The sequence below is a fragment of the Phaenicophaeus curvirostris genome, chromosome 2 (genome assembly GCF_032191515.1).
Source record: "Phaenicophaeus curvirostris isolate KB17595 chromosome 2, BPBGC_Pcur_1.0, whole genome shotgun sequence".
Classification (NCBI taxonomy): domain Eukaryota; kingdom Metazoa; phylum Chordata; class Aves; order Cuculiformes; family Cuculidae; genus Phaenicophaeus; species Phaenicophaeus curvirostris.
This window is the reverse complement of record NC_091393.1, coordinates 105812387-105825284: the sequence shown is the minus strand read 5'-3', so window position 1 is coordinate 105825284 and position 12898 is coordinate 105812387. Positions and strand designations below refer to the sequence as shown.

Below are 12898 nucleotides of genomic sequence, written 5' to 3'. Positions count from 1 at the left end.
ATTAAAGGAAGCAGATTTGCTGTCTTAGCATGTTAGTATCCTGAAGCGGTACTGGGATAGTTTGTAGAACCCTTAGAACAGCAGGTCAAGTGCTAAAAGAAAAGCTGTCATACAGTTCTACCACTCTTAGGCCACTGGCAATAGCTGCAGACTCCCACAATTGCCCCATGACTTTCCCTTTTAATTGTTAGAAATCAGCAATTAAAGGGAATCAACTCCAATATGGCACTTTTGTCCCAAACAAAAAAAATGTCTCAAGTCAATAACAGTAAAACTCCTCAAATACATTTATTTGTCACCCATGAAAATACTGTACAATACTCAAGAAAAGAGGTGGGGAAAGGCAATAGGTTAAGACTGGCTTTCATCAATGTCTTTGTCTGGATCCATCTCTGCAGCTTCGCTCTCCTGTTGCTGTTTCTTCCAGAGTTTAGCCATAGCAAGCAGTTTGAGATTAGGTTGATTGGCAGTATCTTCTGGGAAAATATAATCATAGTATTCCTCCCAGCCAGCATCAGACTAGGGAAAAAAAAAAAACACCACAAAGCAAGTTTAATTTGCATATTAATGTTAGCTGTTAGAAGGTGCTTCTAAAAAGCATGAGATAAAGTTAAAATCAATATTTCTTAGACCACCCATACCAGCTGAAACCCACGAGGTGAAAGGCTGTAAGACACCGCTAGTGCTGTGCATAATGATGAGGTAGATTTGATGAACAGCCTGGCTATAGTTCCCAAACAAAGTTAAGAAACACTATCTGCATAATACTACCAAAAGCTATTTTGGTTTATGGTAGGAGTTTAAAGTAAAGGTAGCTTGAGAATTTGCTATGAGTACTTCACAGAATTAATCACAGAATCATAGAATGGTTTGGGCTGGAAGGGACGTTAAAGGCCATCCAGTTCCACCCACCTGCCATGGGCAGGGACACCTCCCACTGGATCAGGCTGCTCAAAGCCTCATCCAGCCTGGCCTTGAACACCTCCAGGAGTAGGGCAGCTGTGACTTCTCTGGGCAACCTGTGCCAGTGCCTCACCACCCTCACAGGAAAACATTTCTTCCTAATACCTCATCTGAATCTCCCTTCTTTCAGCTTAAAACCATTCCCCCTCCTCCTACCCCTGCACTCCCTGATAAAGAGCCCCTCCCAGCCTTCCTGTAGGAGTACTTCCCATACTCTGACTCACTTGCCCACCTAGCCTGCTTAAGAGCCATATTTTAAGGCAATGATTTTTTTCAATTGCTGCAGTAAAACTGGTATGCAGTTAAACATCCATCACAGCTGATTTGCTTTGTGTTCCAGACCCCAGTGTAAAGCCACCAAAGATTCACAGCAACTACTTGCACAATTTTTCCTCTTACCCCATCTTCAGCCTGCAGTTTCCTCCTTTTCTTTATTTTTTCAGGCATAAGTTTAACTATCCTCTCTTTAGTGGTGTCTGTTCCAAACTCCTCTTCAAAGTTTCTCCAGGATTCCAGAAGCATGACTCTCTCCTCTTTCTCCTCACAATTGCGCATCGCCTTATTAGCCTCTTCATAAATCTGCCGGCATCTTGACAAACTCTCCTCCTTTCCTGCAGAGAGCTCAAACTGTGCAAAGCTGATCCATACCTGCAGTGAAAACAAATCAAAACCAAGGTGAGACCTCCACTCTGAACTCTGATAGCTAAGTGATAGTTTAAAAAAAAACAAACCACAAAGCAGCCAAAAAAGGAAACGTCAATGTAAGTCTAAAGAACTTTTTCATAAACAGATACAAAAAAAATTCATGTGCTCATGTGTGAGATTTGCCTTATTTTAGCAAAAGAGAATATTCACGTAGCTATGCTGACAAATTTCTCGTGATTGTTTCAGATCAAATGATAAATCCAACTGAATTTCATTAAACGACAGCACCAAACTACATTGGGAAAATCACAACTATTTTTTCCTTGCAATGTTTTTGCAACTAAAATTCCGAAGCCATTCAGCAGGAAAAGGGCTGCTTGGAAGCCTTCTGTAAAGTCTTCTTTTTTATAAGATATACCTGTTGTTATAATTGCTGTTATACATTTAATGTAGAAACTTCTTCCCTCTTTTCATGGCATAGACATGATACTGTAGTTAGGTTCACTGTTGATTTGAAAAAGCCACACAATCAAAGCAGTCAGGGGTTTCCACCCACCCTGGACTGGATCCAAGACCAGTTCCATGTTCTGCGTACTTGTACCTACCTTAACGTGCTGCGTCCGCTGAAGAAGTCTGCGGTAAAGGTTTCTTGTTTTCTCATACTCTTCTTGCTCAATTTCAAAGTCAATGTAGGACTTCCAAAGAACCTACAGAAGAGAAGTGTCTCCTTATGCTTGTGGCCCACAGAAATAATAAAAAAAACAACCCACAAAACATGAGGAGGAACATGGATAAAAGTAAAGTTTCTCTGAAAAAAAACTTTCAGAGATCTGAGTACTGATTGACTGCTCAAGCTAGGATTACATCTAAGCAATATCAAATCTTGTACACATAATCCATTTAGCTTACTCCCATAAGCATGTTTCTCCCTTCATGTTTTTTCATGGCTTTTATAGTCCTGCTAAGAAACAGATGCTAAATTAATGAGACACAGGCTAAACCACTACCTTAAGCAGTTCTGTTCAAGCTGGAAGATTATTTAGATTTTAATTACCCAGGCTGCGTAATAAATAGCTTAAAACCGTGCCAACTGTTCATTAGCCCCCTTACCTCTGGCATATCTAACCGTGGTTGGCTGATAGCCAACTCATATATCGCACGAGCTCTATCAATGTCACCGAGAATGGTCTCCAGCTCAGCAAATTTAATCCACGATGTGCAGTTTTCTGGTGCGAACTCTAGGAATTTTTCATACAGCTTTCGGCAACGATCAAACTCTCGCAACTGTAATTCCAATTCGATATAACCTTTAAACAGTTTGTTTTTTGGACATTTACCTATGGATGTGCCCTGTTAAGCAGAAAAAAAATGCAAACCAAAACCACTTAAAGATCTTGCAAGGAAAAAATCCACTATTTTCTTAACAACCGTTTACTCTCTAATATTTGAACCAGAATTTATTTTTGAGCAGAGTTTGTGTTTTCAGACTCTGTTCTGGGCCAGTATGAAATCCAACCAATGTTTACAAAATAAGCACGCGCCTATAAACACCAACAAAAACTCTGAAAGCAAAAAACCTTCACTTCTTACACTTCCACATAACATGGATTCTCCATGAACTATTAGTTAAAACTCACACCAGCTCATTAAATGAACACTTTTTCTTGCATCAAAAGCTGAAGAAAGCACAGCACCAGTTTGTACTGGTCTTCTGGGTAAGCAGTTCCCAAGTATCTCAAAAAACAGATTATAGCAAGAGAAAGTGTCTCCTGGACCACCACTGCTATTCATCATTGCACAGAGAATTTTCCACACTCCCTGCCTCCTGACTTACAGTAACGGATAGATGGAGAATGTTTTAAAATATACTTCCTCTTTGATATGCCTCAGCATGTGAAGAAAACTGCTGATCATAAGCCACTGTGCCAAGCTGTGAAAAAGTAGTTAATGACTCTTAATTTGGGAGTCTTTTAGAGTTAAGAATGTGCATATCTAAGACAGGCATATAGTGAGCTTCACTCTCTGAGTTGCTTCTGGAGACAATTATTATTTATTAAGCCCTGCAGCCTCTGTTACTTGAGATCAAACTCCCTCACTACAACTCTCTGGCACAACTTCCCCACACGTTGATTATCTTGGTACTTATTAAAAATGGAGGAAGCCACCACTTGGTCACCATTATGGCTCTCCAGCTCTACAAGTGCCTTTGCTATTTCAAAATATGCTCAGTTCTTCCCCATGCAGTCCTCATTTTCTTAAGCAGCCTAGGCTCCAGTTCTCCTGTCTCCAAGTCCCAGCACCTCTCAGACTCAGGGAAAACAAAGAAACCACATACCACCTGCAGACAGTGAAAATAAGGCAGAGAAAGGTGCTGCCTGCATGCTGACAAGAGCTTCAGCCCTGGGAGCTGGACCTTCTCTTCCACATGTTGACAACGTGAGGCCCTCACCCCAGGACCCCAGCAAGGCTTCTGGCCAATGAGGTGGTTCAAAATCAACTCATTGTAAAAGAAAGAAACTGATTGCCAAATCTAAGGCCAGTCCGAAAAAGAGTTACGGTCACAGAAGCAAAATTTGGTTCCCAAAATATTAAAAATGGAACTTAAAAAAAAAAAAAGGCTGTCAAAGATGGGAAAAAGACCAACAAAAGACAAGCCTAAAAGAAACTGAGGAAACTTCTTCTCAGACAGAGCAAAGCAGCCTTTCCAGAATCTCCTATAATATTGACCCCCATAAAAAGAAGGCCAGAAGCAAGGTGCTGACTGGTGACTACGGTAATGTTGAGCGATGGTATCTTAAGCAAGGTAGAAGAGCAGCATGCTTCAGGACTGACAGTTGTCTTCTCCTGCAGGGAGACAATAACAATCTCACAGGGTATTTAACTCCTCCATTTCCTTTTTTTCTGGTCATGGGCAAGAGTCCAGCTTGAGAGACAAAGCTTTGCTAGCACATTGGGGGTAGATTTGGTCCAGTGTCAGCTATAGAGGGCCATTCACATTTATGCTCTTATCACTGCTGTGCCATGGGTTTGATGGAAATCCAATCAATTTCTTCCTTAAAGTCAAACCACCTTGACTGTTACCAAACATTAACTTTCTCTCAACATCCCTAATGCTCTCACAGAGCGTATTTATAAAATATGAATTGAAGGGAGAAGAAGTTTTTAATTTCGGAAGGTTTTGCCGTCAAAATGCACACCATTGCTCTCTGACATGCTGACATCCACATATTGAACTCCACATAGAAGCTCCTAAGCGTGCCCAAAGTTCCCACGACTGCTTCTATCGGCAACCCGGTAGCTGGGACTCTCTCTATTCAGCAAGTCTTAATTTCTGAGAGTGAAAAACATCTATCTATTTAAAATGCTTTTAAAAACACTACTGTTAGTCCAAGTATCATTTAAACAAATCAGCAGTGGTTAAAGATTTCCAACTGCACTAAGCTGATGTGGGTATTCTTGCATTCAGATGTGTTCTGTCAGCTGAAACAAGAAAGCCACTACATCCATTTCTGCCTGTGGCCAATTCATCACAGCAAGCTACGTCTCTTTTAAATCATACATGACAGTAAATACTGGCCCCTGAAGACGTGTCGCATGCTTTATTTAAGTGGATTAAACCAGCAATTTATAAACCACAATTTAAGATTTTTTAATGCCGTTCCCTTGTTACTATTAATTAGTAAAGTCAATTATGGAATTAACAGAAGCTTACCAAAGCTCTTCTGGCAAGTGGAAGATTTTTCTGGCGTATTTCAAATTGCGCATACAGCAGCCATATTTTGGCAAATGTAAACTGAAAGAAAGAGAATAATGTGATGACTGGGTTGGAAGCTTAGTAAATACTGCATACATTCTTTAAAAAAAAAATAATCACTCCGTCTATACAAGATGTTACTGCTACGGCAGTGAATTGCATTTGACCTCAGCGTTTTCCTGCCAAAAAGTTGAAAGTTCATACCCCAAAACAATCCTCTAGAATATGACAATATATTCCACCACAGATGAAAGCAAAAATGGCCAGACCAGCAGTCTTTTCAAACAAAGAAAATGATTCATTGACCCATCCATTGGTAAACTATCAGCTATTACTGAATCAGTTGATGGCTAATCAACTTCTAATAATTACAGCTTAATTCTAATCTACACAGCTGATATACAGATGACACTATTAATAACAAACCAGAAAAGGCAGGATATGAACTGAGATTTCTTGACATTCCAAGGCAATATTGATGTGTTTTAAGGGTTTGGCCATGTGGATATTTTACTGAAAACTCACTTGACAAAAAACCCACAAACACAAAAAAACAGTCTTGAAGACCAGCTGTAATGCGGAATAGAAACCCAAAAGATGGTTTATCAAATGTACCTCCCCTCAGCTGGGATCATGCTAACAATTAGAAACAGTTGCTATAAAAGGCAGTAACTCCATATAAACACAACACCAAGTCTTCTGCAGAGACTACAAGTAATAAGGCTGAGAGCTGCTATAAAAGTACTCAACCTGACGTGGGGGGGAAACAAAAAACAACCCAAGTAAAGAATAGGTAAGAGTTTTTCCTTGCTACTTAATAGTACTAGACTATCTTCTGACTATGTGTTATTTCAGCTTCTTTTACTCAATCATTCAAAAATAAGTAGGAAAACCCTCACATTGCATCATCAGGAAATCTGACACCAGTATGTATGGCCTGTTACTTCCCACTGATGACGCAAATTACAGCCATCCAAGACCTTAGGGTGTAAAAACCATTCCATTTTGGAAGATTAACATTATGAAAGACTGGAAGAGATATTTCCAACACTGAGTAGACTATTCATGAACATTCTAGCAGCCATTTGGAGCTGCTTACGCACCCAAATCTTGAGTGGGAAAGAAAACTAAAGGAACTCATCTTGGGGATTTCAATCCAAGAGTGAGTGGAGAAGCCATACCTTCTTGTGGGGAATGAGCTCAATACATGCTTGATACACTTGTCTGGTTCGCTCTGCATCCTGTAAAAACAGGCAAAATTAAACACTTTGTTCACTACTGAGATTTCATTGCATTTTGAATCATGCAATGATTACATTTTGAATCATGCAATGATTCAAAAACTGTGGAACACTATTTAAACTGTTTAGAATCATGTATACTTAAGACATAAACATATTTACCTACATAGTATGCACAATTTCAAAACGGTAACTTTTGAGAATCTCTAAGAGTCATCTTTCCAAAACAAGATTCAACACTAAGAAGTAGACAGCAATTTGGGGGAAAAAAGTCTTTTTGACGTTTAACAGACACTGAATAGCTATAGTGCACTATAACTTTATAAAATAAAGAGCAGCTATAATGTTACGTGACTGATAACAGAAGGAATAATCACACAGCCTCAAATGACCACTGTAGCAAGAATTTGATGGCTTCACAGAACAACTTCACAAATAGTTTTGTTAAATACATAAAAAAAAAATTAACATGTTCTGGTACCAGCTTGGAACAAGCAACTCAGACGGAGCTAGGAAGACCTACTTCTGCTTTTATTATCAGCATGTTTCTGGATTAACTGGAGTGAAACCAAAAGCATTTTTTTCCCTGTGCACAGAAGTGAAAAAAAGAAGGGAAAACCCTATACTTAAGTAGCAAATCCTGTAGCTTGTTACACAAAACAAGTAAGACACGGTATTTTTAGTTCTCATGTTTTTTAATAAAATATCTGTAGCTATCTAACATCAGAAAAATAGTTAGGAAAGAAAGAAAAAACCTCGCTACTTGCCTTTGCCTCCAGCTCTTCATATAATGCATAGTTAATCCACAGATAGATGTATCTTTTCCAGTGTCTTTTCTCTTGAATTGGAGGAACATTGGCGATGGCTCTTTCATAGACTTCTCGGACGGTCTCAGCATCTGCATCACTTTCAACTAACCTCAGGTAGTCAAACCACGCATCATAGTTGTGTGGATTTGCCTTCCCGAAAGATGAGAGGAGGGAAGAGAGAAAGAAATTTCAGTAACTACAAATAACAGATGCTGTTCCTTTACTTACATTTTTTGTTCAGAATTTCTCCTTTAAAACAGATCCCTGGACTATTATTGAAAATTGCCAGCCCTCAGGTACACTTACAAAAGAGCTTTTTGGTTAAAGTGCATTTATTTCTTTACCAACAAAGATACCTTAAGTGTAGGCAAACTGAACCGTGAGAAGAAGAAATGATGAAATATGCAATGTTCTCTAATTCAGTGAACAGTAGATAGGTGTGGCACACCTGCTTTCTCACAAAATGGCATTTACACATAGATGAGGTGTCCTGTAATAGTTACTGCATAACAGACACAAAGAAGTAAGTTACAAGCTGCACTCCATTATCACCTAAGACTACTATGAAGGGTACCAATCTCAGGAGTTCAGTCAAGAGCTCTGGTTCCACAATCTACGTTAGAATGCAGAGACAAAAAAAGCAGCGAATGCAAGCACCATTCTCTCCCTGATGGACAGAATTCTGCCTGAAGAAGAGCAGCACTCTCTTGGAATTTTTGTGGACTGAGTATCAAGGGTAATGTAAAACTTGGCCTTCATATCATGAGACACTCAAGTACCTTACGCAGCAGCTGGATGTACAGTGAGGCCAGAGGATATTTGTAAGACCCACCTTCACTTCCTCTTCATATTGGAATCTCCTCTTACTGACAATGATGTCTTCAATTCCTCGTCTGTCTCCAAACTTCTTCTCAAAGATGGTGTAATTCTTGAAGAGATTTTGGGCATCCTGTTTTGGAATTCTGTCCAAGGCGTACTTGTAGATCACCCTTACTCTTTCAAACTGAAAATATCAAATATCACTTCAAGTAACATTCACAAAATAGCTTCTGTCCTCCCCTGCAATTTCTGTGAGCTTTTGGCAATATTCAGCAGAATACAGAATGACAGGACCTCAACGTAAATGGCTGCTTTAGGACAGGGCTAACACAGAGCTCCCTAAAGAGTAAACCTTGAAAAAACACAAATAATTCTGTAAATACCAAAACTCACCATCTCTTATTACTTTACAGATCTGGAATATTTAAAATATTTTTAAGAAGTCATGGGTTTGGGTTCATGGAATGTTTTCAAGTCTTTAATGACCTAGGCACTTTAAAGAGACTGTCTGGTTAAAACATGGCTAATTCAGTTTTTTATCAGCCAGGCCTACAACCTCTCAAACTTTTAAGTCTGAGAATAGGTATTTGATCTTATGACACTATTATCAGGCTAAGCAGATTTGGTGCCCAACCTTTCTGAGAAAATACTTCCTTGATGTCATCAAAAGTCAAACAGAAGCTAAGCAATTAACTCAGATACAATTACAATTGTCTCATATGCTGCTGAAAAAAAACAAGTACTGCAGTGCACGTTAAGTGGCCTTGAGTTTAATCTTCAAGAAGCAGTCTTGTGGGGGTGGTTGCTATTAGTCTGATGTATAATCAAGAAGGTCTTACTTCTTTCTGGTTCTCCTCAAATTTTGCAAAGGCCACGTACAAATGTTCATCCATATGCTCTTCTCCAAAGAACTCCACTGCCCTCTCATATACTTTCCTGGCGTGAGCAAAATAACTGTGCTTCTCTTCAAAGCGAGCATACTTGATCCAGTTCTTAACATCAGGATGAACAATAACAAGTAGAACTATGTTAAAGAAACAGCGGTAACTGAGTTGCACATTTCAGATTGCACCCATCCCAATGACTAGAGTCATGGACCATATGAAATAACTCCCAAGGATAGCATATGCAGAAAAAACAGCTGTGAAGAAGAGACAAAACAGTTCTATACATGCATGCAAAAGGTGTTGTGCCTTACAGAGAATGTAAGGAAAATTCAGAAAAGGGATAAAAAAGAATCAGGCAAGGGTCAGGAAGACGATTAAGGAGGAAAAATCTGATGAGTGCTGCTAAATATACACTGTTGTGGCAGGCTGTACGTGCATTTAACTGAATGCTGAGGCATATACTAAGTACACTTTTAATACATACTGCTGGCTCTTAGCATGGTGGCTTACTCCCAGCATACCACAGAAAAAAGGAGGACACGGACATAGTTGGAGACAGACAAGTAAGAAAGAAATTAAGAACACAGGCCTAAACTTGGCAAGATGTTGCAATGCACTAAAAAGGATATATCTCTCATAAATGCTACGCGCCCTGTCCACCTCCTTGTATCTCAGCTCAAAGTTAATGTAGGAATGCCAAGCTTGCTCCTCTGGTTGCCACTCCATCCAGCGTTCAAACACCTGCCGTGATCCAGCAACATTCCCCAACATCTCTTCCATGTATGTATACTTATACCTTAGAAAACAAGATCAAGTTTTTTTACAATTGTGGAGCAAACACATGCATTACAAGGATTTTTAGAGTGCTTACTAAGAGCATTACTGAGGTTTCTTCACCTATTCCCCACCTGTACCCCAGAAATGCCTACAGATACTGTTGCGATTGGCAGCGTGCAGGCACACATACAACCTTCTCTCCCAAATATTCTTTCCATTTGAAAAGTACAAAAACCTTCCAAAACTTAAGCCTTCCTCAGAGAAACAGGAAAATGAGGCACTTTTGCATAATACCAAAACAGAAAAATAATCTGTAGCCTTTGGGGGTAGAAGCAACACTCCATTCTCTACAGACGTACCAGAACTGGTTCACCCTGGGGAGGGTGGTAATGGCTCGATCCCAGATGTTTCGGGCATGATTAACCTGGCGGTTCTTCATTTCCATTTCTGCATATTTCAGCCAGAGTGTGACATTTCTGTAGTCTACATCTAAAGCACGCTCGTAGATGGAACGGGCTCTGGAAAGCAAAGAGAAGTAAGCTGTATACGTAAAGTGCCTTCATTACTTTGATGGTGTCTGTGAATATGTGGCTTAAAAGGTTTATAAGAGACGTCTGCAACAGCATTGTCATTACCTGTGTATTTCTTTTAGGCTTTCCTCCCATTGTGCGTACTTTATCCAGTTACTGATAACAGTCCTGTTTTTCCTTATGTTATCTTCAAAAGTCTGAAGAGAAAATTATTTCTGTAAGTAAGAAATACCTCTGTGCAGACCAATCTTGTTATAAATGGCTTATGGATTATTATAATTATTGGAATAATTTCAAATGTCTTACAGCCATGCAGATGTAGTAACAAATCATACTCAATACAACACTTCCTAAAAATTGCATAACAGAGAAGCCAGAAGTGCAGATCATCACACAGAAAATGACTAAACTCAAGTTCATGTAACCCAATATCTGAAATACTGATGGAATAATAACTGACAGCACTAAAATCTTACTTTTTTTTTTAATCTCTTGCTTTATGCTTCAACAGCAACATTACCCATATAGATGAAACCCAGTCGTTGCAGACAACTCTGAATATACACGGATGCACCAGCACAAGTTTATTCATTCTGACCTGTATGTGTCTCTAAAACTTTTCTGTAAAGTAAGATGCTTTGTTCTTATTCCCTGGATTTAAAATGCTGGAATCAAATGCGCTAGACAAATTTCACTACTTGCTGCAATGGCAAGGGCACCTTCAGCCTTTTGTTTTGCTGTCATTGGGATCAATTCCATTGATACTTAATATGTGGCTAAACGTAGTTTAACACATAAAAGACAGGAAAAAGCAGAACAAAACTGGATATAAGTTTGCACAAGCAAAGCAATTCTTTTAAATAAAGAAGAAAAAAATAAATCTTAGGTGTCACATGTAAAATGGTCAAGTTTCAAGACAAAGATCAAACATGATCGTCATCAGTGTAAAAAGTGACGTGGTAAAGGGTGTCAAGCAATATCATAATTGTACAGAACAGAAATATCACTTGCAAACACACTCTCTGTTTTTAAGCAGCTGAGGCGGAAAAATACCAGCATTACTGTAAAACTTTCTGATGTTCTGTCATGCCGATTGACCAGGTATCAGTGGTGGTGAAGAAACTGCTTAAAAACTATGCATGTAATTATCTTTGCAATATTCTGAACATACTGAACAAGGTCACAAGTAACACACTTTGTATCACCAAATTCTGTGTTAAACAACATATGTTTAACTTACTATTTTTGCATGCAAGTAACAATTTCTACGGAAACATTAGTGTTTCTTATGAACTGCTATTCCTCTGCAAAATTCACAAGTAACATAGACTACATCATATTTAATTTTTTAAAAACACTAACATTTCAGTGTTTTATACAAGCATCCCGATTACAATTTATTTGCCTTTACCTTCCTTTTCCGGAGTTTATAGTCATTTAGCTCTTCAACATCTGTGATCTTCTGTTGTGGCGGCGGTGGAAGAAGTTCAAGTTCTCTCTCTTTTGCTTCTCTCAAAAGCTGTTCTGCAGTGATCTGAACTTCTGCAGGTGCTTTATTTTTCACCTATAAAATAAGGAGGCTTGAGTCACGTTTTACCCTTCCAATTCATAATTGAACACACACATTCCATGATAAAGCATAGAGGGGTTTGTGTTGGAAGGGACTTTAAAGATCATCCAGTCTCAACTGTTCTGCCACGGGCAGGACCACCTTCCACTACATCATGTTGCTCAAAGCCTCATCCAGCCTGGCCTTGAACTCCTCCAGGGATGGGGCAGCCACAACTTCTCTAGGCAACCTGTGTTGGTGCCTCATCACTCTCACAGCAAAATATTTCTTTCCAAGATCTCATCTAAACCTTCCTTCTTTCAGTTTAAAACTGCACCCCCTCAATCCCTGACAAAGAGCCCCCTCCCTAGCCTTCCTGCAGTCTCTTTCAGTACTGGAAGGCTGCTCTAAGGTCTCCCCAGAGCTTTCTTTTCTCCAGGGTGAACGACCCCAAGTCTCTCAGTCTGTCTTGGCACGGGAGCTGCTCCAGCCCCTGGATTATCTTCGTGGCCTCGCTCCGACAGATCCGCGTCCCTCCTGCGCTGAGGAGCTGCGCGCAGGTCTCGGGGTGAGGTCTCACGAGCTAACCTACATCTCCCCTCTCTCCCCCGACCGCCGTTCCCCCCCGCCGCTATCCCCGCGCCCCCCAGGCCCAGCGGGAGCGGCCCCACCTTGGCCACTTTGGGGATGCGCTGCTTCCCGGCCGCCGTGGACGCCATCTTGCCGCCGCCGAGGCCCCGCCCCGCTCACCTCTCACCCCGCGCCACCACCGGCGTTGCCGGGGTAACGGCAGCGCGTCCCGACGCCGAGAGGCGGGTGGCCGGTCCGTCCCTCTGTCCCTCCGTCCCTCTGTCCCTGGAAGCGCAGGGATAAAAAGACCTTTCCCCCCCACCTCCCCTCCACTACCGCCAGGCCGCCGCTGAG

The 12898-nt window shown here is 40.5% G+C and overlaps 1 protein-coding gene across 1 annotated transcript; it reads right to left on the bottom strand.

Annotated features, from left to right (window-relative positions):
- Positions 1–263: 263 nt before the first annotated feature.
- On the bottom strand, positions 264–12738 carry CRNKL1 (crooked neck pre-mRNA splicing factor 1). Its single transcript, XM_069850308.1, has 14 exons — positions 12646–12738; positions 11837–11989; positions 10531–10622; positions 10255–10413; positions 9748–9914; positions 9071–9249; positions 8245–8415; positions 7371–7562; positions 6544–6603; positions 5321–5401; positions 2719–2958; positions 2214–2315; positions 1363–1611; positions 264–519 (listed from the first exon to the last, which is right to left on the bottom strand). The coding sequence occupies exons 1-14, from the start codon at positions 12691–12693 to the stop codon at positions 352–354; spliced, it is 2061 nt and encodes a 686-aa protein (XP_069706409.1). The 5' UTR covers positions 12694–12738; the 3' UTR covers positions 264–351.
- Positions 12739–12898: the final 160 nt, after the last annotated feature.